This window comes from Misgurnus anguillicaudatus, chromosome 8 (genome assembly GCF_027580225.2).
Source record: "Misgurnus anguillicaudatus chromosome 8, ASM2758022v2, whole genome shotgun sequence".
In the NCBI taxonomy this organism is placed as follows: domain Eukaryota; kingdom Metazoa; phylum Chordata; class Actinopteri; order Cypriniformes; family Cobitidae; genus Misgurnus; species Misgurnus anguillicaudatus.
In genome coordinates this window covers 13,295,739-13,320,817 of record NC_073344.2, presented here as the reverse complement: position 1 = coordinate 13,320,817, position 25,079 = coordinate 13,295,739, and the positions used below count along the sequence as shown (strand labels likewise).

The 25,079-nt window shown below is 36.5% G+C and overlaps 2 protein-coding genes across 2 annotated transcripts in view; one reads left to right on the top strand and one right to left on the bottom strand.

Annotated features, from left to right (window-relative positions):
• LOC129451212 (chymotrypsin-like protease CTRL-1) overlaps positions 1-25,079 on the bottom strand; it is a 112,580-nt gene that overhangs the window by 71,369 nt on the left and 16,132 nt on the right. The window lies entirely within an intron of this gene.
• stat2 (signal transducer and activator of transcription 2) lies at positions 186-25,043 on the top strand. The gene is made up of 24 exons (XM_073870328.1): positions 186-367; positions 1,366-1,497; positions 3,238-3,382; positions 3,494-3,589; positions 3,676-3,768; positions 3,879-3,960; positions 4,067-4,131; positions 4,366-4,517; positions 4,597-4,755; positions 4,838-4,927; positions 5,528-5,587; positions 8,604-8,624; positions 9,154-9,247; positions 9,801-9,848; positions 12,283-12,366; positions 12,473-12,571; positions 12,690-12,822; positions 14,278-14,330; positions 14,420-14,514; positions 14,600-14,739; positions 14,833-15,021; positions 16,399-16,453; positions 19,882-19,940; positions 22,770-25,043. The coding sequence occupies exons 2-24, from the start codon at positions 1,367-1,369 to the stop codon at positions 23,108-23,110; spliced, it is 2,484 nt and encodes an 827-aa protein (XP_073726429.1). The 5' UTR covers positions 186-367; position 1,366; the 3' UTR covers positions 23,111-25,043.

The following is a 25,079-nucleotide window of genomic DNA, read 5'->3' as shown; positions in this document are numbered from 1 at the left end:
TGCTGCGCACACTGATCACTATATGACATTAAAGTACCGCGAGAGCGATTTGAAAGCACGGACTTTGAATTGCTCTCGCGATACTTTGATGTCACATGCTGATTAGTCTGCGCATTGCCGCATGATATCGAATACGCCTAGTGGTAGAAGCGCTTCACATCATGGAAGAGACAGCAGAGGGAGGATCATTGAAGAGCCGAGGGTTTCCTGCGAAATGCTGAACGTGTGTTTATTTACTCGTCAGATGTTTTCCATCCGCGATACACGAAGACGCGCTGTATGATTGTCTAGCCTGTATGCGTGCAAAAGAGACTTCCAGAGCCACGATTTGATTTGACTTCGCTTGAAGAGTAGACGATTGGCCCAAGTAAGTTAGCAATGGATTGTTTTGAATTATATGACAACTAAGTTATGTAGTCACTAACCACTGTGAACATTACCGTTAAACGTGTGTGTTACTCTGTTAGAGATGGTAGCATTATGGTATATATCGCATTTATTGTTGTTATCAAACTGTCACGCGATGTCTTTGCTGTAAAGGTTTACTTTTTCCAATGAGACCCAGTTTTTCCACTGTTCGTTGTTGGGGGGGGGGGGGTGTTGTGAGATCTATATAGGTTGAGGTTGCACTGTAGGCACTGTATAAGGTTGAGAGCAGGTGTTGGGGGCCTCGTGCATACAAGCAGCCAGCTTGCGTCAGTGATTAAAGTCTAGAATTCAGTCATAAATATATAAATTTGTGCAATGTCATTATTTACTTTAGTGTTTACCTTTGCAAATACGATATGCTGTTGTATTTAATAGGAAATGAATGTTTAATGTTTATACGCAGTACTTTTCGTACTTCTTAAAACTAACAAAAAATGTGAATATTTGCTTCAGACTCGTGTGTTATAGGCTACTTTGTGTGAGGAACAGACTCGGGGTTGAAATCATTATTTACATTTATGCATTAGGTGAACGTATAGACTCGAAGTGCATTAACTGTCCATTATCAATATTTATACCACGGGTCTGTTGAATGCTGTATTCTGATTGGCTAAGAAATGTTACGTGGGTATGCATTAATTTCTGATAACCGCACACCTAACTTTTCAAATGTCTTAAAAATAGGCACTAGAGCAATGTTTGTGGTAACCGTAGTAGGCCTATAAGAGGAATAATTGACTCTGGTCCTTTGAATTATTTGAAAATAATGCACACCCACGGTGTAACGGGTGTGCATTATTTTCTTATAATTCAATGACCCGTCGTCAATTATTCCTTACGTATGTTATATGAGTTATATGTTATACGAGTGCATATAAGTTAAATGACTTTTAAGAGATTCATGAACATGGCCTTTAATATCTTTTATATTTGTAGAATGGCACAGTGGGAAAAAGTACAGCAGCTGGATTTGCTGTATCAACAAAGGGTTCATGATCTGTACAGCGGTGATGCATTTCCTATGGAGGTCAGACATTACCTAGCACACTGGATTGAGGGCCAGGACTGGTAAGCTTTAAGTACCTGAATGAGGAACTAGTAAAACCTGCAGTGCTGCAGTGTTTGTTTTTACTGAGGTTGCCAAGTCTCACAGTACAAAAGGAAATTAATACACTCCAAGTTCTTTAGAAATATGTAATGCCAATTATAACTAATCTGACATTTTTAAAGTAAAAAGTTAGGTTAATATTTGTATTAAACTAAATATATCCTTTTACTGTTTCTCAAATAAGTAAACACAACTCTGGGGATCCACCGGTGGGTCCAAAACTGCATAGTCAAATTTATAAAAAAAAAGTTGTTGATCACAAAGTTTTCTGTAAAATATATATATTTTTAAATGAAATTACTCCAAAGTATGTGGGTAGATGACTCCTTTTCAATTCAGGCATGCCTAATTTTGCAAATATTCTTATTATAATGCAGAGCATTTAGTAATAAGTAACAAATGCATTACAAATATAAATAAATAAGCAAATATTACCTATAGACGGTTTCAGCAGTAACAACATAAACAAGTGGCTGTCGTGGTCCGCACGTAACTTCCGGTAAACTCTGCTAAGACTAAATAACAACAAAGTTCTTTAAGCATAGTTTATTTATATAACAAGTAAAAAAACAACACATAGATTAAGTAGGAAATCAAAACATTTGTTATTTTCGACGAGGCGTTTGTTCAAGAGATCAGTTAAAGGTATTGCGGAGGATTTTCTGTTTCCGGATGGATCATCAAGACTATTGGTCCTCCTAGCTGTCAATCAGGAGTGTTGTGCAATTGCATTTTTTTTAAAAAGTGGAGAAAGGCGGTTCTTTTCTAAAATTCGAGACAATCCTCCGCTATACCTTTAAGCAACTAGTCAGACCATTAAAAAAACGAAACCGGAAGTAAAGTTTGGATCCAGACATGTATCGCGTCAGCGCACGTGCGTCTTTGAAAACCCAGCCTTTTTTTGTGATTGACTGTTTTCTTCAAAAATATTATGTAGGAAAAAATCATCCTACATAATGTAAATAACATTCTGTGAAAATATAACCTTGATATCTTTAATATTGGCTGAATGACGGGGGGAACACACCAAACGAAAGTTCAAAGATTTGCGCAAGTAGATTAAATATGGGAACTCGCGCGGGGCGATGCAAATGATGCAAATTGCGCAGCGCGATTGCACAAAAACATGCATTAAATGTGTCAACTTAAGTTGAAAATATTCAAATCAAGCGAAAATTTGCATGACACGACATTAAATCCCGTGACTAATCTAGTGCGAGAAACGTGATGCCTTGTGTTTGGTGTGTATGCTACGTACACGCCAAACGCTGGACATCGCGTTTCTCGCTCTAGATTACTCGCAGGATTTAAAGTCGTGCCATGCGAATTTTTCGCTCAACTTGAATATTTTTAACTTGGACGAAGACGCATTTGAGGCGAATAGCCATGTTTTTGCAGCAAACGCGCCGCCCATATTGTGTCATTCGCATCGGCCCACTCGAGGAAGCGTCTGATCGTGTCTTTGCATTGACTTTGTATGTAATCTACTCGCGCAAATCATTAAACACGCGTCTGGTGTGAACCCACAGTAAGACAATGTCAAAGATTTAAATCAGTGATTGAAATCAAACTTTATTGTAGATATCGATTATAAAACGTAATAGGCAGCAGCAGTTTAAACTGCAAATGCATAGATCTGATCTGATATTTTGTTAATAAAAAATGAGATGCCGTTCATCATGGGTTTATGTGTGTTATAGGTATCGTGGCTTTCGGGACTCCTCCTATGCAGTGCTCCTGTTTCAGGTGCTTCTGGAGAATCTGGACAACCAGTTCAGTCGTTTCGCCCAAGAAAGAGATTTCCTGCTGCAGAGTAGTTTTAGACGCTACAAACAATACTTTCAGGTCAGTTGACCTTTTGCACCTCTTCTTGACCAAAGTATACGTTAAATTCTGAACAATTTTAACCAATAATGGGCAGCTGTGTAATGATGGATTATATTTGCTGGCCTGCAGAAGTTTCAGGAGGTACCCCATGATCTAGCTGCTATTATCAACTGGTTCCTGACAAAAGAGAAAGATGTCTTGAATGAAGCAGAGCTTGTACAGAAAGTAAGTAACTGAAAACATCTTCATCATAATTATAAAAATCACAACCAGCATCTTTTGAATCAATTTTTTTCACCACTGTATTTCAGGCGCAGACATTGAACGTTCACCCAACTGTGATGGATCCGGAAAGCCAGAGTGAAATGGAAAAGAAATTAAGAGAGTTCAAGAAGAAAACCGAGGTGTGTGTTTGTATTGTATGCCCTTTTGTTTAAGTGCATGCATGTGTTTGTTCAAGTCAAAGGAATGGCTCGTGATTCAGAATGAATCATCTCAGTGATTCTTTTGGCAGGTGATGGAGCACAACATAAGATGTTTGGAAGAACAGCAAGACGAGTTTGATTTCAAATACAAGACAAGCCAAATGGACTCTAAGACCCCGAACAGTATTTTATTTCACACTATCTCTCATACTTCTAACTTTTGGACGTACTGTGTGTACGTACTTATGGATGTACTTATGTCCATGTTGTTTAGCTAGCACAACAGAAGAAGAAAAGCTGGTGCTTCAGAAGATGCTCAACACACTTGATAAGGCCAGAAAGGTATGCGCATTTACTGTGTATGTAAAAACAACGTGCACTTGTTTGCACGGCTGAGCAAAAATTTTGTTTGGAAATAATCAAAGAATGCTTACATATTGGTAACCAACTAAACAGAAGAAAGATTATTTAATCATTTTCATGTGCACTCATTTAACAAAATAAAATTTGTAGAAATGTATCTAGGTAGATGTTTTTGGATAATTTATGTCCTTTGCCTTTTTTGATCCTTCTCAGAACTTCCTGTCCGACATCTTGAACATGTTGAACTCTGCTGATCATCTTTGCTCAGTGCTCATAGACAAGGAACTGGTTGACTGGAAGCGGAGACAACAGATATCCTGCATTGGTGCTCCAGATAATACAAGCCTGGAACAGTTAGAGAAATGGTAATTCGGAAAATTGCAATTCTTTCAGCTAGGATCTCTATAAAGATTAATTTCTAAGCTTTTATTGGTCCGTTTCCAGGTTCACTCAGACGATAGAGAGTATGTTTAGTCTGTTGAAGTTCTTGGAGAAGCTCGATGAGCTGCAAGGGAAGTTGAGCTATGAAAATGACCCCATACTCGAACAAAAAACTCCCTTAAAGGAACAAACTGAAGCTGTGCTGACCAACCTGCTGAAAAGGTACACTTTGATGCATACACAGCATTATTGTTGTATTGTTGACCTTGCCGTATGAATGTTGAATGTTTATGTATGTTTTTAGTGCATTTGTGGTGGAGTCTCAGCCAACCATGCCGCAAGGTCGAGGACCACTGGTGCTGCGCACAAATGTCCAGTTTTCAGTCAAAGCCAGGTCAGATTCTAACATTGCACAACACATTACACACCACCTGTCATGTTATAGCAATAACATTGTTTCATGTTCATTGTTGTTCTTTATTGCAACTGGTTCACACATCGAGGACATTGAAAATGTTTGTTCATTTTCGCATATTGTCCTGTACATGACCCTACAAGTTTTAAAGAAATAAGTGCACAGAAAATTTTAGGACAAAATCTTTTTTATTTCCTTCTGGCGGTCCTCCTTTTGAATAGTTTTTTTATCTTTGTTCATGCAAATGATTCTTTGTTTTTGTTCCATTCCTGTACAAATTATATGCCTGGGGTGGGTGGGATGACTCAGTACTGAGGAATTTTTCTTAGCAACGAGTCTTGTAATTTCAAGATAAAAGAACAGTTTGTTCTGAAAACAGAATGTCGAGTGAGTTTTACAGCAGAAACCACAAACATGTGGGCAGAAAACATTGTTCGTTTATAAAAATAAAATGTATAGTTACAGTTTTTTTATTTGTAATGTAAAGATGGGTTATCTGAAAACATTGTTTCATCATCATATTTATATATCAGCACATGTTTTATATCATTACATTTATTTTGTTACTCCACTGTCCAGATTCTTGTATAAAGTTCCTGAGCTCAACCATGTTATGAAGGTGAAAGTCTCCATTGACAAGTAAGATATCTGCCTCTATTCCTTTCTTTCTCACTTTGTTTTATCAAATGTGGGGTTTTTTATCTCTATGAGTGAGATTTACATATGATCTTGTGTTTGTTTGTTGTGACTTTTTAATGCGTTAAGAGAGTGCTTACACCAAAGCATTTACGCCCGCGGCCGGCGTATGTTTTCAGTTGTTTCCAATAGAAGCACTGCGCTGTTCAAAAACGCTATCGACTGAATGCCCGGAGTTAAGTAATGTCCAGCTTTTGGTGAAACGCTCAGCTCGTCGATGCCACTTCTCATTTGGCCGTCCAATCAGAGAGGAGAAGAGGCGGGACAAATATCACAACAATCAACCAGCGCATCGGTCAACGACAGATAACCAGAGCAGAAGTTAGCAACCAAAGCGCTTATAGTAGCTGAAAAAATGCTTGCAAGCACCACAGTCGGTGTCCGCCTGGCGTTTTAAGCTGCGTATAAACCTTTTTGTATACACGCCTCCTAACTGTCTGCTTTAAGTGTATAAGGTATTAAGTGTATTATGGTGATTGCAGTATTATCATGGTATTGGATTACATTTGAGGAAAAATTGTTGTTCCAATAGACCCCTTCAAGGTTTGTAAACATTGAATGACTATCGGGTGCGCGCAGCACGGGGTCAAACTGTTCATACAATCGAGGCTTTAAAATTTAATCTAACAGGTCTGAAAAATTATGACTTACCTCAAATGAAGTGAGCACTACAAACACAAGCCTCTTTGATATTTGCATTGTCTCAGTCTGCACGTTAATTGCTTGGAGCCGCAGATGTTGTATTTTTTTGTTTTTGAGATTCTGCATGAATCACGAAAACTTAACGGAAGACCTGGTGCGATTTTCAGAGCCCACGACGTAAGTAGGCATTTTTAACGATACCGAATAACACGCAACTCAATCTGCTGTAATGACTTTTCTGACCCTGACATGCGCAGTGGGAACCGACTGTGACGTGAACGGTGAAGGGGTCTATAAAATAATTAAAGAGAGAGTTCGTCCCAAAATTATATTGGGCCCATGATTTGCTCACCCCCGGGCTGTCCGAGATGCATATGTCCATCGTTTTTTAGACGAACACATTTTCAGTTATTTTAGAAAATGTTTTAGATCTTTCGGTTAATCAAGTGTTAAGTTACGGGGTCCACGTCCTTCAAGTCCAAAAAAGTTGCATTTATCCTTCCCCAAAGAAATCCAAACGGCCAAAAACTAGCTTCCAATAAGTAACTAGCTTCTGATAATGCCGCCATCTTATTCGCGTCCGCATTCAAGATGATAGCGTACGCAGTTTACGGAGGTTTCTCTGCTGCTGCTCTTTGCCCCCGCCCTTCGAATTTGTCATGCGTCACTAAGAAAAGAGCGTACACTACGCTGATACTCTCTCCTGAATGCGGAGGAGTCTAAGATGACGGCATTATCGGAAGCGAGTTATTTTTGTTTATAAAGTTTTAAATATGGATATTTCTACAACAACACCGCGCGGATTACCCTCAGAAGACCTTTGTTTATCATCGTGGAGCCGTTTGGATTTCTTTGGGGAAGGATAAATGCAAATTTTTTGGACTTGAAGGACGTTGACTCTGTAACTTAACATTTGATTAACTGAAAGATCTAAAACATTTTCTAAAATAACTGAAATTGTGTTTGTCTGAAAAATGATGGACATATGCATCTTGGACGGCTTGGGGGTGAGTAAATCATGAGTTTAATATCATTTTTGGCCGAACTATCCCTTTAAGAACAACAATATAGAGTTTATCCTCTAATATAATCCATTGTGACAATTCTGCAATAAAAGTCCTAGCAATTACCAAAACAAAAATCAATATAATTAAGAACAACCCTCATAAATAAATGCAAATTATATATAAAAAAAAACTTGAGTATTTAAGAAACTAATGAACTATTAAATTAATCAATACATTATATTTAAATGACTTAAAACAATAATAACCTTCTCTAAATTAAGCACAATAATTAAATCAACCACTTTATGATGATTATTAAAAGTGACTCTGATTTATTGGTCAATGCATTTCATTAATTGAGGACATTGAAATGGATATTGGATATCAACATGCTTAAAAATTGCTTCTTGTTGTAGTTTTTGTTTACACTCGCTGTGAGGCACAGAATTTGGGCCAGATATACTACCAGTGCCAGCATAAACCATCTTTTGACTTTAAAAAACTACTGTCAGTGTCAGGATTTACTAAAGACAAAGTAAAAAAAGCCCAAAAAAGCATTTCTTAAATTGCATTGGCCATTATGCAAATGACGCATTGCACCTGTGTTCTTCTTTCACGTGCGCCTTGTCAGTGAATCACTCAAAGAAATATCCACTCCCGTTGGCGTTTTTACTTTTTTTTGGAATTGCACTCACACTCATTTGCAAGCCCGGTTTTGTAAATCTTGGTATGTTAAAAAGCCCATATGCAAGGGTTGTGTTTAAACATTCTGAATCTTGAATTATTGATGGAAAGAAAATTACTATTATTTCAGAGAAATCTAAACAATTATGTCTATATGTTATATAAAATTATGTACAGTATTATTGTCAATACTGTTATGCTAATTATTTATCATCACAACATTTTTTTTAATGAATTTTATTTAACTATGTTCAAGAGGAGCATGGTCATGTGACCCAACCAATCAGCACAAAGATGTGCCTAAAAATAGCAGTCCTTACGTCTGTCCCATGACAGTTTTTTGCAGCATCCCTCCTCCACCCCACCACCTCACTGTCATTAGTTTTATTCATCCCAGTTAAAGAGGGGGGAGTACTCGGGGTTCGGGGCTCGGATGGTACGCCAAATATGCTTTCGATTACATGTTAATGCTTAACTCGTGAATGGTATATAAGTATAAGTCAAAACTGGATAGTGGGGATTAGTGAATAAGATGCTATAATATATTGTGTGCAAAAGTAAATTTCACTTGAATTCTCATATTGTCTCTGTCTCTTACCCTCTCTCCACTCCGTACTTTGATTCAGGGATGTTGGAAAAGTCAAAGGGTAAGTCTATCCATACACATACACTGACACACATACTTATTCTTTATTTGCATATTTTGTAAGCTGGAAAAATGGCCTTGGCAGGCTGACCACAAATAAACAGTATGTTCTTTATAGATAGAGAGGTGTGCTAGAGTTATTGCTCCTTAATCTGTATTTGGCTAATTATTTGATATTTAAATAATTATAAAAATTACCTAGATTATAATCATGTTCAGTATGTTATATATGGAAATCCGATGCATACAAATGTTTTTGTGGAAATAGAACCACATATCTTTAAGCCATAAATATAGCTGTTGAATTGTGCAAGATCCATGTATACTGTTTAAAGTACGTCACACAGTTGTGCAACATCATAAAAGGTGTAATTTGCTCTAGCACACACCTGTAACCACAAACACTGAACTTGGCACATTAGCCAAGCATATTGTTATGTAATCTTTTATCTTTTTCGACACCATATATTTAGCAAGCTTGAGACTACATAATTTTTGAGGCCTGACCATTTCACATGTGTCTGTCATAGGTATCGGAGGTTTAACGTTCTGGGTACGTCCAGTAAATCTCTTAATATGGCTGAAAGTTTAAACGGCAGCATGGTGGCTGATTTCAGACATTTGGTAAGTAATAATAAGTATAATACAAAAAATAGTGTGGCTGAATTGTGATTGCACAAAGCAATACAATAACATTGGTACTTTTTCTCACTTTATATAAATAAACTCTTTCAGTTGCCTAATCTCTGCAGATGAAATCTTGTATCACTTGTGTCATGTTCTGCTTCAAGATCTGGATGTTTTTTCATTCGAATCACACTTAACCTACTTTAAAGTTGGGGTTCATGGTTGTTTTCAAATATTTCGTATAACAAGTACTATCTTGTTCTGGCAAGTTACTATGGGGAACTGCTAATAACCAAAATGCATGTGGTTTGGACCAATCAGTGATGAGATGTGGCAGTTAGGTCACATCTCACCACCAATCTATGTTAATATCAGGGAGTATCGAATAATAAGAGAGAATATACACACACCTTCATGCTTTGTAATAGTAGTACCTCAATGTACATAAACATGGTAACATGTCAAAAACAACATGGTCTTGTAGTGTTACTTTTTTAAGTTGTTGATATAGTTAAAAATGCTTTGTTTGTATGTTTGCTTTTGTTCACAGACTTTGAAAGACCAGAAAATTAGTGGTGGAGGAAAAGGAATCAGCGATGTGAGTTTTCTGCAGAGCTTATTCATAAACGCAATTAAGTGCATCATTGCATCTAACATGCATACAACAAACCAACAAATCTGGAGACAAATAAATCATAAATAAATAAAAAAACTTGATAATATTGCTGAAGATAAAGTAGGATTGTTTATTCTGTTGTGTTTTATATCAGGTATTAGCATACATGCTACAAAACACATATTGAATCTATTATTTAGTGATAGTTCATTTAAATGAATAATGTGAAAATAAGTCCAAGGAATAGTTCACTGAAAAAAGAAAATCATCCCAAATTTTAATAACCTTAATGCCATCCTATGTGCATATACCGAACACATTAAGAGTTAAATGAATTAATATCTTCTTAGCTTTGTAATGGTAATAAATAGTACCCATTTTTTAAAAGCTCATCCATCATCAGAAAATGCCAGGAGTCGATACAACTCGATGCGAAGTTCGTCACAACATGTATGTACCCCGTCATGTGTGTGGTTCATAATTTCAAAATATGTGTTCTGCGCATCGAGAGATCCTATGTGTATAACATGTTTTGTCAAAATAAGTGCCTGCTGCAGATGCGTCTGAAGGGTTTATGATAAAAGAGACGCTCGCGTTTTTCAGATACTCGCATAATCTCATGAGTAATCAGAGTTTAGTGTTAAGGGAGTGTCTTGCGTGTATTTTGTGAACGTGAGCGTTTCTTTTATCATAAATGATTTTGACGCATATGCAGCAGGTACTTATTTTGACCAAACATGTGATGCACATGGTTCACATGACGCAACAAACACATATTTTGAAAACGCAAGCAACACACTCCGAACACTTATTTTGAATTTGCGGCCCTCGGATGAGCAGTCACGAGCTGCCACTGCTACTTTATGTTTTTTGAAGCGAAACGATATGTATGTACAAGAATACTATTAATATTTTGAGTGTATTTAAAGATCAATGTCACGTTTTAATGTAAACACATTTAGATCAATAATGGCAGCACGCTGGCTCCATGTATACGTACATAAAGCCTGGGATACACGGCACGGTTTTTGGCTGTCCCATACGAACAATCGATGCAAATTTTGTTGTGATCGTGGACGTATGTCGCACAGTAAACAGGGCTCCCACAGGTCCTTGAAATCCTTGAAAGTTTGTGAATCTGGTGGAAAAAAAAATCAATGCCCTGTGAAGTTTTTGAAAATATACATGCATAGATACAGGTCATTGAAAGTGCTTGAGTCTATTTTATGCAAGAAGTTTTCTGGGAAAAAATCCATATTATTCCCTGTGTAGTGTAGTATCATAGAAAAATTCTAGACTTTTTCAGCACACATGCTAAACTGTTCGCTTTAAATGCTTATATCTTCTGTATGCGAATGTTGATTCATACCAAAATGCTTTTTGCATAATAGTGTTTGACCACTAAAAAGTCGTGGGTTACGTATGTAACTGTTGTTCTCTGAGAAGGAAACGAGATGCTGCGTCTCCCTTGCCATACTTCCTGCATCCCTGTAACACTGTCTTTGGCAATATTTCAGATAGCGATATACTTCCTGGCTCTCGCGTTAGCCTGTCTTTGTCGTTAAGCCTCACCATTGGTTGAATTTGATGTACACATTAAGACGCACTTACCCTTGGAGGTGTCCCTAAAGTGTCACCGCAGTGACGCAGCGCAAGGTTCCCACAAAAGGGAACTGTAACAATGTGTTACCTTTAAAGATAAAATGTAACCTTGCTCTCACTTGAAATGTGTCCCCACATTCAGTCCTTGAATTTGAGGGTATTGGACCTGAAAAGTCCTTGAAAGGTCCTTGAATTTGAAGTTAACTTAGGTGTGGGAACCCTAAGTAAGAGGGGATCAAAGACCGCTGTTTTCCCGGTTTTGTGACCAAAGATAGCCTACGATAGTTTATAGACAGTGTCAGGAAATCAACACGATCAACGCACAGTGTATTTGTTGCTACGACCTGCGTACCGGTATTTGTTTACCACTAGCGCATGCTGATTATGTTGCGCTAATGTAGGCCCCCGATTTAATAAGTGTCATCATCATTAGGGAGGGGTTTCGTTTGGGTTTTTTACGATACCGGTGCCAAATCGATATATATATATATATAATGTTTTTTTTACTGTATCGGCCTTATAGGTTTCGGTACCCAACCCTAATCATCGTACAATCTACATGCTTGGCATACCCAAGTATAAACAATTCACATCGCACAGTGTGATAAGGTCTTATAGGATTGCAATAATCTTCCAGTGTATCCGGGCTTTAGATGATCATTGGTTCTTGCACGAGAATTTTCATTTTTAGTGAACTATTTCTATTAAATTATTTTCTATTTTGAATTACAAATTTAGGCAGGTTTTTGTTGTTGTTCTGTATATGACTCATATAATGTGTATATGTATGTGAATCCTCATATATTTTGTACAGCTTTCGTTGAGTGTGACCGAAGAACTGCACAAAATACACTTCGAGACACAATTTGACTATCAAGGCCTGTCCGTCCCTTTGGAGGTGAAACATCCTCATTCAAAGCATTCCTGCTGGGGTTTACACATACTGTATTACATGCCCGGAAAGAGACCTGGCAGTAATCATACTTTCTTTCTGTCTTTTTTAGACCTCTTCTCTTCCTGTTGTGGTGATTTCAAACTCCAGTCAGCAGCAAAGCGCCTATGCATCTGTTCTGTGGTTTAACACGCTCTGTTCAGATCTCAATGTTAGGACCAGCGGTTTTGCATACTTCATGACTACCTTGTATTATTTGCAAATAACCATAGTATTAGTAAGTATATAATCATAATTGCATACTTCTTTTGTGTGTGCATCTCAATAAGGTTACATTTTTTGAGAGCTGTCCTGTAGCCACCTGGCCACAGTTTGGGGAGATGTTGAGTTGGCAGTTTCTCTCATGTGGAAAGCGTGGTCTGAACAGCGATCAGTTGGAGACCCTCGCTATTAAGCTTTTCGGTAAGGTTGAATAACAGATTTGAATTAATCAGATTTGCAACCCAGTCAAACAACATAATATAGTACATGTATATGCATTGAATATAATTTTGTGTTTGCAACACTTTTGCGCTGTTATGTTAGTCATCCAAGACTAAAGTCCTGGCTACTTGAATGGGTGAAAGACAAATTAAACAGAATTTTTCTGACCAACCATTAAAGGACAAGTTCGGTATTTTACACTTAAAGCCCAGTTTTCAGATTGTTTATGATGAAATAGAAAGGTTTTGACTGAAATTTGGACATATGATGCTGGCCCGAGAATTTTAAGGTGTTTGTTGCATCAGCCCCCATACAATGGCTGCATAGGTGCACTGGAACAATCCTTCCTAAAATGCATTAAACTTTCGTTTACAAAGACGTGAAACTCACTGAGTGGTCAGGGGTGTTCACTGATATGCTCACACAAAAATCGCTGCAAAATACGCATTCCAACAGGTTTTATGGTCGTTTTTTTGTCCAACTCCATTGACTTGTATTAGATGTGCTGTGAGGTACGGTATTACTCCGCCGCCGGTAACTCTGTTTGTATTCTTGCAATTGGCAAAGGCGGATTATCCCCACCATCTGGGCTGGAGTGTTTATTATTCAAGCTCTCAACAGAAGAATATACGGGTGTGAGGTGTTTGGAAAAATAGGTCCACAAGTTTACAACAAATGGTAAAACACCTGTTGGAAAGCATCTTTTGCAGCGATTTTTGTGTGAGCATATCAGTGAACACCCCTGACCCCTCGGTGAGGTTAACGTCTTTGTAAACGAAAGTTTAATGCATTTTAGGAAGGATTGTTCCAGTGCACCTATGCAGCCATTGTAGAGGTAGGGGCTGATACAACAAGCACCCGAAAATTCTCGGGCCAGCATCATATGTCCAAATTTCAATCAAAACCATTCTATTTCATCATAAACAATCTGAAAACAGGGCTTTAAGTGTAAAATACCGAACTTGTCCTTTAAACCTAACATCAACTGCAGCATGACTTTAGCTTCTTAAGCCCAAATTACGCAAATAACACACTTTTAGGTTACACAAGTTGGCAAGCAGCTCATGCCACTCCGAATAGAGCCACTTCCCAAGACTGGGGTCTCTGCAGAACAAAAAGAGGCGTGTTCCAATTTTGGGGCGTTTTCAAACTGAAATGGGTGTTAAAAAATAATGACGTATGGCTTTTCAGGGCTTCCGTACTTTTTTTGATTGGAAGGTTCAAACGCCTAATAACAGTTTGAAAACGCCCCAAAATTGTGAAACGCCCCTTTTTTGTTCTGCAGAAACCTATACTTCCCCTTACCCAGTCTTTATTGATTGATGATTGGTCCTTTAAACTGTGGGGCGGCCATATTGAGCATTGCATAGTTTCCTTTTCATAGTAATAAGAGTGCTCAATGTTATTATATCCAATATCTGTGCTTTTGCATAGGCAAACAACAGAGTTATGACAACTGTACAATATCCTGGTCAAGGTTCAGTAAGGTAAGAACAGATAAACACAACTATTTATAAAGCTCTCTATATGTCCCATATATATATATGTGCTTGTTTAACTCGTGTGTTTGTTTTAGGAGAGCATCCCTGATACAAACTTCACCCTGTGGGTGTGGCTGGATGGTGTTCTCAGCCTGGTTAAAAATTACCTGTCAGACCTGTGGAGTGATGGGTATGTATGGGTGAATTACGATTAGATGAAACATCATTGCTGGATTGAGAAGTATTTTTTAACACACACATGCCTGTGTCTGTAGGTCTATAATGGGTTTCGTGAGTAAGGGGAAGGAGAAGGTTTTGTTGAAGAAGAAACAGCATGGCACTTTCCTGTTGCGTTTTAGCGAGAGTATCAGAGATGGTGGAATAACATTCAGCTGGGTTCAGTATTCAAATGATGGTAAATATTTAAACCTACTAGCCTTACCTCGTGCATTCAGTAAATGGGCGAGTCAAATATGCACTTGTTAAAAAAACTTTTTTTGTCATTCAGGCACACCAAATGTGCGCGCAGTGCAGCCGTTTACAAGCACAGACCTCAGGCAGATTGCTTTGCCCGACATCATTCGCAACTTTCAGATCATGGAGGCCGAAAACGTTCCCATTAACCCGCTTTGTTACCTTTACCCCGATTCTCCTAAAGATGAGGCGTTCGGCAAGTATTACAGCGAGAAGACCGGAGGTGAGGGGCCACATCTCTTACGTGCAAAAGTTTATTTGTAGCCAGAGAACATTGCTGAACAATTAACAAGTTTAAAGGAATAGTCTACTCATTTTTAATGTTGAAGTGTGTTGTTGCCTTGGCTGAGAGTTGTTGGTGCATCCCTCTATCATCTGTGTGCGTGCGCGTGGGCGCTGGAGCGCGCTGCGACGCTTCGATAGCATTTAGCTTAGCCCCATTCATTCAATGGTACCATTTAGAGATAAAGTTTGAAGTGACCAAACACATCAACGTTTTTCCTATTTAAGACGAGTAGTTATACGAGCAAGTTTGGTGGTACAAAATAAAACGTAGCGCTTTTCTAAGCGGATTTAAAAGAGGAACTATATTTTATGGCGTAATAGCACTTTTGGGAGTACTTCGACTCACCTGAAAAGTCCGCTCCCCTTCTCACTCTCATAATGGGAGAGGGAGGGTGTTACTGTGCCGAGTCGAAGTACTCCCATAAGTGCTATTACGCCATAAAATGTAGCTCCTCTTTTAAATCCGCTTAGAAAAGCGCTACATTTTATTTTGTACCACCAAACTTGCTCGTATAACTACTCGTCTTAAATAGGAAAAACGTTGATGTGTTTGGTCACTTCTAACTTTATCTCTAAATGGTAGCATTGAATGAATGGGGCTAAGCTAAATGCTATCGAAGCGTCGCAGCGCGCTCCAGCGCTTACGTGCACGCACACAGATGATAGAGGGATGTATCAACAATTCTTAGTTAAGGTAATAACATATTTTAATATTGAAAATGAGTAGACTATTCCTTTAACATTACCCGTGCACGTATGGGCAGGGTTTTCTACATTTACATTTGTGTAAAACAGGTTTGCGATAGGTGCCTTAAGCACTCAGCTGTACAATGATGAACCCAAAGCATTTCATGTTTACTGTATAACTCAAATTATTAGTTCTGTATTTGCCTCTATTATCTAATGCAATGACATTGCACTTTCAGACATATTCAGAATGAGGAACTGGTTATATTTTTTGTCCACTATAAAAACGAACTTAAAGATCTTCCGTGTGGTTTACACCAAATAAAGGTGGAGTTTAACCATTACCACCTTTCCAAAAAATGTTTGTACAAGGATAAGCTGAAACCTTATCACAACTTAGTGATTCAAATAGAGATTTAAATCTGTTCTTTTGGCCAATATGAATGCAGAAGGAAATAAGCTCCTTTTATCTCGGTTCAGTTAGGGTAAATGGAAAAAAGTTTTTCTTTATTTACTCAACTGTGCATCCCAAAGGCAAAACAATGTAAATGTTTTTGCATTGACACCGTGGAGGACAAAGCATATTGGGACCATTTCTCACCTTGTGCTCGATCTTGTTTTGTTTCAGATGAGAATCCTTACCTGAAATACCTCAAGACCAAACTGGTTTTTGTCTCTAAAGAGTAAGTTTGCATGTTTATTTGTGCATGTATGCGTAATTATGTCTGTGGTGTTGTTTTTCCCTATGATGCATGTGTTGACGTTTTTACTTATCCACCTAGAATCTGTTAGTAGTTAGATAACAAACAAAGATAACTCAAGTAAGTAATTAAATCATGTATACAAAAACAAAAAGGATATCGATGTAACAGCACTCGACAGCAGGTGTGTTTTATTATGATGACGAGTCACAGAAAACGTAGACGAGAGCTCCCCCTATAGGTCTCAGAGTTTCCTTTATAGCCCTGGTGCCTTTTTTCACCAATCACAGATGAGTTTACAAAATGCCCAATCTTGCAAAAGTGGAAGGACGGGAGAATAAAGTGAATAGGACAAAACACAGCAGCAGTAACACTTTTTTTACTGCTTGGAATAGATCATTGTGCAAAGTACAGAGCCAATAGGTGCAAAGCTATATGAGTTTATAGTGTCAGAGGCACAGTACAGTGCAATTGATAAGATACAAATAGAGAAGGGGAGATGTACAGTGATAATACAGTATAAATGACAGGTGATTGAACAGTAAATAGAGAGGGGCAATGAGTTTATAGCAGAAATGTGCAAAAGAACAGGATACCATACATTTAATTGTGCAAGTGCATGGGGTATTAATGTTATGACCAATATTCAAGATTGCGCAAGTTAGTAAGGTATATGTTAGGTTTACTGTAAAAAAAATGATTCATTCAATTTACTCAAATTTTTTGGGGTAAGTGGTTGCAATCAATTTATTTAGGCTACAATTAAAAAAGTTCTTTGTTTTGTTTTTCAATTTTTTTTTGTTTAAGTGTAGCTTTAATAAATTGATTGTGACCACTTGATTGTTTGTGACCACTAAAAATTTTAGTAAATCGAATGAATATTTTTTTTAGTGTTGGCTTTTATTTAAAAATGCTTATTAAAGGTGCAGCATGTAAGATGTTTGCATTAAAATATCCAAAAATGACTGGCACAGTGTTATATGTGTCCCTGAACCACAAAAGCAGTCATAAGGGTCAATTCTTTAAAATTGAGATGTGTATATATTATCTACAAATAAGCTTTTCATTGATGTAAGCTTTATAGGGTTGGTTTCCCGGAGAGGGATTATCTTAAAGGGACATTTCACTTTGTTTGAAAATATGCTTATTTTCCAGCTCCCCTAGAGTTACCCTACAGTCACATTAGCTACAAAAGTGAACGACACCGAGCGACACGCACTCGCTTGATGGGCGTTCCTTGGCTAGTTTCCAAAAGCAGTATCAAAAGTCACTTTAGAGGTATTGTTAAGTTTCAACAACGGTGTTTTTGGATTTAAAAGTATTTATTTCTCGATAAAAGTAACAAAATATATGAGATAAAATGCCAAACTTTTCAGATATATACATAAATACGCATTTTCCGCCATCTTGAATTATTTTCTCAGACGCGACCACAGACCTACGTCACGCTGCTCCTTCACTCCGATTGGCAGTCGCTTTGTCGCATCGCTCAGCATTTGCATAAAATAGCCTGCTTGTCTATTTTGGCCCCGCCTTGCTCGCGCAGCGCCGAGCTTGTCGCTTGTCGCAGGCAAACGGCCACTTCCATTGAAAATGAATGGTAGCCTGTCGCTCTGTCTCTGTCGCTTGTAGCTAATGTGACTGGGGGGGTTAAACATTTGATTCTTACGGTTTTGGAATCCATTCAGCTGATCTCCAGGTCTGTCGCTAGCACTTTTGGCATAGCTTAGCATAATCCATTGAATCTTATTAGACCATTAGCATCGCGCCGCTCACATAACCAAAGAGTTTTGATTTTTTTCCTATTTAAAACTTGACTCTTCTGTAGTTACATCGTGTACTAAGACCGACAGAAAATTAAAGCTGCGATTTTCTAGGCAGATATGGCTAGGAACTATACTCTTGTTGTGGCGTAATTATCAAGGACTTTGCTGATGTAACATGGCTGCAGCAGGCGTAGTGATATTACGCACTGCCCGAAAATAGTCCCCTTGGTTAGTTTTCAATATTTTCGGTTAGTGCGTAAAATCACTACGCCTGCTGCAGCCATGTTATGGCAGCAAAGTCCTTGATTATTACGCCGAAATGAGAGTATAGTCCTAGCCATATCTGCCTAGAAAATCACAACTTTTAATTTTCTGTTGGTCTGAGTACATGATGTAACTACAGAAGAGTCAAGTTTTAAATAGGAAAAATATTGAAACTCTTTGGGTATTTTTGAGCGTGATGCTAATGGTCTAATCAGATTTAATGGACTGTGCTAAGCTATGCTTAAAGTGGTAGCGCCAGACACGGAGATCAGCTGAATGGATTCCAAAATGGTAAAAGGTAATCAATGCAATTTTGTAAGAAAAATATCCATATATTTCAAACTTTATAAACTATAGTAACTAGCTTCCAGTAACAGCCCCTTTATTTTATATGCATCTCAGATTGCTTGAGGGTGAGGGGTAATTTTTGATATTTGGCTGGAGTATCGCTTTTAAGTTTTGTGTTCTAGGGTCACACATATTTCGCTTTCTTGTGTATTTACATTATTCTAAATGTATTCAACAATGTTTAAATCCAGAGAAATTAGCAATTTTAACCAGTGTTACATCCCTCTTTCATGGCCAGTCAATTGATTCTGCTTTTAGTGAGGTAGAAATCATAGGTTTGTTTGGTTTCACGTGCGCGGCGTAGATGGTCTTCAGATGGAAATCACTTCAACGGCACTCACAAATCATCTTACTGGATAACGTATTGAAATAAAGTTTTATAGCTGTTATGTTGTGGTTTGATAAGAAACAACAACAGAATGGCATGTCACATGTTACAATGGGGTGTGACATCAAAGTATCACATGAATGATATCAAAGTCAGTGCTGTATTGCAGTACACTCATGTCATATGCCCATCGATCCTAACGGTTACACAACATTTTTTCAATACCATTATTGCTGTAAACATATTGTGCCTTTAAGCAGTCTTGAATAACTCTGATGAAGAATTTTGTTTCACAAGCACTTACAAGCACTTGCTTGCTTCTTTTAAAGGAGGTGCTGGGTCAGTAATTGTGGGTTTCTTGCAGACTAGTTGTAAATCAATGTTTGTACTTTGCAACACTGGTACTCCTGGCTGTATAGAGATAATCCAACTGTGTTCTGTTCCAATGCACTTTGTTCTACCTGTCTAATGTTAACAACACATCCTAAGAAATAGTTATACTGTTTTTTTTAAGGGCAATTATTCAGACAGCCTTTGATGCAACCACTGACAAATTTGAATAAATGTATTTTGTGCATTCCTATACCATGAAAGATTATTGTACTTTGGTATACTGTAAATAGTCACCGAGGTGGCTGGTCTATTGGTTTACTTAGTATACTGTTTCAGTAGTAAACTAAGTGCACTGTGCTTGGTTGCTGCAGGAATGGATGTACAAGCTCCAGAGAGGAGCCAGTTTCTGACCTGTGCTCACAGCACAGAGGTGAGTCCCGCCTCTACAGCTCCTCGGGAGCCAATCAGCTCGTCACTATTCTGCCTATCACTGATTGCATGGTCAATAGCAAGCATGGGTGTTGTCCTGTCTGTTACTGTGCACATTTGAGTGATTTCATTGGGTTTTTAAATGAATAGATATCTGTATGAATAAAATTTGTAGAACACACTTTTCAGGCGGTCTTACCTGCAATTTGTTTACAGTCTTCGTGTCTTCCTTTTCACTACCCAAGTGCACTAAAATGGATTGTTTATTTACTCATTCTCATGTTGTTACAAACCTGTATTAATGTCTTTTGCTCTGATGAACACAAAGGAGGATGTTTTGGGGAATGTTTGTAGCTAAGCGGATCAGAGGCCACATTGACTTCCATTAAAAAGAATACTATGGAGGTCGGTGGGGCCTCTGATCGGTTTGGCTGCAGTCATTCCTCAAGATATCTGACAGTGTACTGGTTCGTGTCAACTTGAGGGCAAGTACATGATTTTCATTTTGGGGTGAACTATTCCTTTAATTCAAGGAATGTTTAGTTTGTGTTATAACAAGCTTTGACTGTGGTGTGTCTGTGCATGTGGATTTTTCCCTGCTTTAATAACACGCAATCATTACAATTACCAATGTAAAAAAAGAGTCTTGAGTATGGACACACACTTTAAAAAATTAATTGTTGCACTTCAATTTTTATGTTTAATCAACTTGTATTTACAATTAATTTAAACTTTCTTGACTAATAAGGAGTTCCTTTATTATAGAGAAGGTTGAATTGGCTTAAAGGGAGAGTTTGCCCAGGAATGAGGGTTCTGTCGTTATTTGCTCACTTTCATGTTGTTACAAACCTGTATGGGTTTCTTTGTTTTGATGGGCATGAAGGAAGATATTTTAAGAAATGTTTGTGGACCCCATTTACTTCCATAGTAGGAAAAAAGAATACTATGGAAGTGAATGGGGTCCACAAACATTCCTCAAAATATCTTACTTTGTGTTAATCAGAACAAAGACATTTATAAAGGTTTGTAACAACCTGAGAGTGAGTAAATGATAACATAATTTTTATTTTTTGGGTAACTTTCCCTTTAAGCTAATTAAAAAATTTTTATAATATAGGAACTCCTTATTAGTCAAGAAAGTTTAAATTAATTGTAAATAATACAAGTTGATTAAACATAAAAAATGTAAGTGCAACAAGGAATCTTTATAGTGTAGAAGCTATATGCCATTCACATGCACTGACTTGCTTAATGGCTGGCCTTATGTAACCAACTTTTATTTTTATTAAAAAATGTAATGTTTTAAAATCAGACTGCCAGTCATTGTCCTGTATAGTATAGCTATACATTACATAAGAATTATGTAGTGACAACAAACCATTTCATTATTTCATTTTACTATCTAAAGACATCATGTTAGTTCACTTCTAAAAGTCCCACATACTTGAACATTTTATCAGTTAAAACTCATCATAATAGCAAAAGTAAACGTTTTTTCCAGTGACAGTACTCTCTTTATGCAACCACATGAATGTAAATCTAAACATTTGCCTTATTTACTATATGGGCAATTCCATACAAATCAACATTATCATGAAAGTTTTTAACCATACTTATACTCTCTCTATTGACTCATTCCCCACCAGCCATTTTTTAGAGATTGCCCCCCAGCATTGTTTTTGTGAATTTCACAAATTTTTCGCAAAATTCCTTCCAGTAAAATTTTCTATTAAAAATATATAAACATACAAATATATCAAATGAAAGAACAGACCTTCTGCTTTCAAACAAACAATAAACAAACAAACAAAACGAGGAAAAAACGTTTAATCCTATTTATATTTTTTCCTCTGCTTATAAACTCTTAAATATGAAATATAAAATTTTTTAGCAAAAAGCTGAAATAATTGCATTTTTGTGAAGGAATTTTGTAAGAGATCATATTCAGAATGATTTTTAAAACATACACAGAGTTTAAAATCAACAAATATTTTTTGCTTCAGTTTTTTTATACATTGTGTAGGCCAGTGGATAATCGCGGTATTACAGATTAACATAAAACCTCATCAGGAACACTTTTTTATGCAAATGTTTTCTCTTAATTGACGAGATAACTCGAGATAAAGAGTTAAAGTTTTTAAAGCATATTTTATATTCCATACTTAAATTTCAGAATTTTCACGTCCATAACGGAGAAATTTCACATCCATAACGCTGTTTCTTCTTTATAAATGCACATACAAAACTTAAAATAAAATAAAATAAATATTAAATGTTCTTTAAAGAGCCGTCGCTTCTTCATTTGTTGAGTATTATTACTTCTGGTTTGTGCATTTAAATCCACAGAATTCTTACAAAGTATTTCGTCTCCCAAAAACGTTTTTGTCATGTCCATAACCAACCACGTTTTTCTCATCTAAATGGGAAAACATGAGTATAAACTGCTATTTTTCTGATCAGCGGTTTATGAAAATATAAACAGATGGTTTAATATATTGGTAATAAATTCATTCTCTTGACATGTCACATTCATAACGCTGGAATTGCCCATATGTGAATCTATGAATATGCAAATTAATACTCACCTCTTCTCAATTGCACAGCTCGGACCAAAGCTATAAATCTGAGAATTAGTCCTCGCCTCAACTCTGATTAGAGAAATATATATAAATAAGTGCTACATTCGCCAGTTGCGGACACTGCTAAGTCCAATCTCACACAGGGCATACGAATAGGAAACAGAGTTGCTCTGACTGGCAGTCTTTATTGTTGTAAACATTTACTGTATTTATTACATCTCTTGCCTTTCTTCTCTCATTCATTTTTAAAGACTCCCCTGCTTCTGAGGTAGATGATAGTGTCATGCTTCAAGGGCCCGAGAACTCGCCGATGTTCTCCGACTTTACCATTGATACAGAATTACTCAACATCATGTTGGAGAGCGAGACATTCAGCGGTACAGACATCCAAATTTTTTCAGACATCCAAGATGCTCCTCCAGTGAGTGATGTGGAAACCCTCTTTCCAGAAGCACTTTCTCCAGAAACAGATTTTCTAGGCGATCCAAACATCCCAAACTTTACCTTCCTACAGGAAGATCTAAAAGGTTTCATCCCAGATTATAGTTCGCAGAAGTTTAGCTATCATCATAGCATTCCCCTAACCCCATGAATTTGATCTTTTAACTCAAGTGCTCACATATAATACACTTCATCTTGTAAACCCTAAACTTTGCAACTTGCTCTGTTCATATCGTCATGATTTAAAACTAAATATTAAAGTATGCTGCAGTAAACAGTATATTTTTGTTTAGGCTGAATTGCATAAATTCAAAAAAATATATACTATTTGATCCAATCAAGAATGTATTGTAAGAATGGATTCAACTGTTCTAAGTAACAACAAATTTAAAAGCTATAAACTTTATTTTAGTCAATATTAACGCCATTGGGTGTTGAAAAGGATCGATTTAAAAAATTACTTCAATTGGTAACCTACTTTTTTTTCAACTCGTGTTTAAGTGAAAAATAAAAAATTAAAATTGAGAAAACCAATGGAAGTATTTTTTTTAAGTTGATCCAATTTTTTACAATGTACAGGTTTCTCTGCATATATATATATATATATATATATATATATATATATATATATATATATATATATATATATATATATATATATATATATATATATATATATATATATATATATATATATATATATATATATATATATATATATATTCTCTAATATTAAACAAACTTTCAAAGTAAACATTGGCATTTTAAATTAAAGTGAATTGATACACATTGAAGTCTCTATGCAAAAATAATTCCTTTTTATCCCTTTAGTAATTCGTTTATAGGAATATGATTGGGATACCCTAAAACTGATTCAGTTACAATGTTCAAAATGCTTCTATAGTAGTCTTGTAATAGAAATGATTAGGCTTTAAATTCTTGCTGCTTATAAATGATTATTTTTTTCAATGAAAAAATAGCGGTGAATTTTACTCTAAAGTTACATTTCACCAAAATGAGCTGTGAAATGGAGAATGTCTAGTTGTTCCTTGCCGCCTTTTATGACATAAACCTCCACTTTTCCGATTTTGTACTGTTTGGGGAAGTGGCTAAATGTGTTTTTTTAATACTGCACTTTGTTAGTCAACTGATTTTTAGTTAACTATTTAAAAATAATTTGAGGGCTTTTACTGAATTGCACAATTTAAAGAAAACAGAAATGTCAAATTTTCCTGTTTCCTGCACTGAATAGCTGAGTCATTACTTAAAAAATTATGAATAGTCAGAAACTGTTTATAGAGTTGGGACAAAAAGAAAGTTGGGACTAGGTTTATTTGCACTTATAGAAAATACTAAAACTTTTAGCCCAGTTAATGACAGACACATGGGATAATACTGAATTATGATATTGTTATGTAATGTGAAAACTGTCTTATTGTATAGTTTGTCAGTTCCTTGATATTCAATGATCAAAAACATTGATCATATTATTTCTATGTGTGGCATTGTAATATATATACATTCATCCTCTAGCTGACCTATACTGGAATAGTCGATGTTTATATTTTAAGTGAATTTGAATACCACAAATGCGAATAGCAGAGAAATGCACTTCAGTGAAAGCATAAAGTATGCATCTGATTTCTTGATAAATGAAATGACTTAAGTTTAGTCCTCTTTTATTGCTTCGTAGAGCATGTTTTTGTTTCCTTTTAAAGTCACTGCAGTTTATGTCTTTTTAGTTGAGTAGGTTGTGTTAATGTGTAGTTTTCTTTAATAATGTATCATAATGGATTGAATGCATTTACCTGATCAGGCATCACTTTTTACCATCTTAAAACAGATTTCTAGAATGTCATAAAATATACCCGGGTCAGTTAAATATATATGCTTGAACCACTATTAACCACAGTCAGTATCCATCTCCTTACAGTTATACCCAATATTCACATGTAGTGTTTGTTGGATTTGTCATGTATTCCACTTTACATTCACATTCAATGTTGATGATTTACAAACTAATTACGTATTGTAAACTGGTTACACTTGTCATTTTGTACACCAATAAAATGATTAAAAATTAATCTTCAGTTATGTTGTTTTGTTGGTGACATCATCGT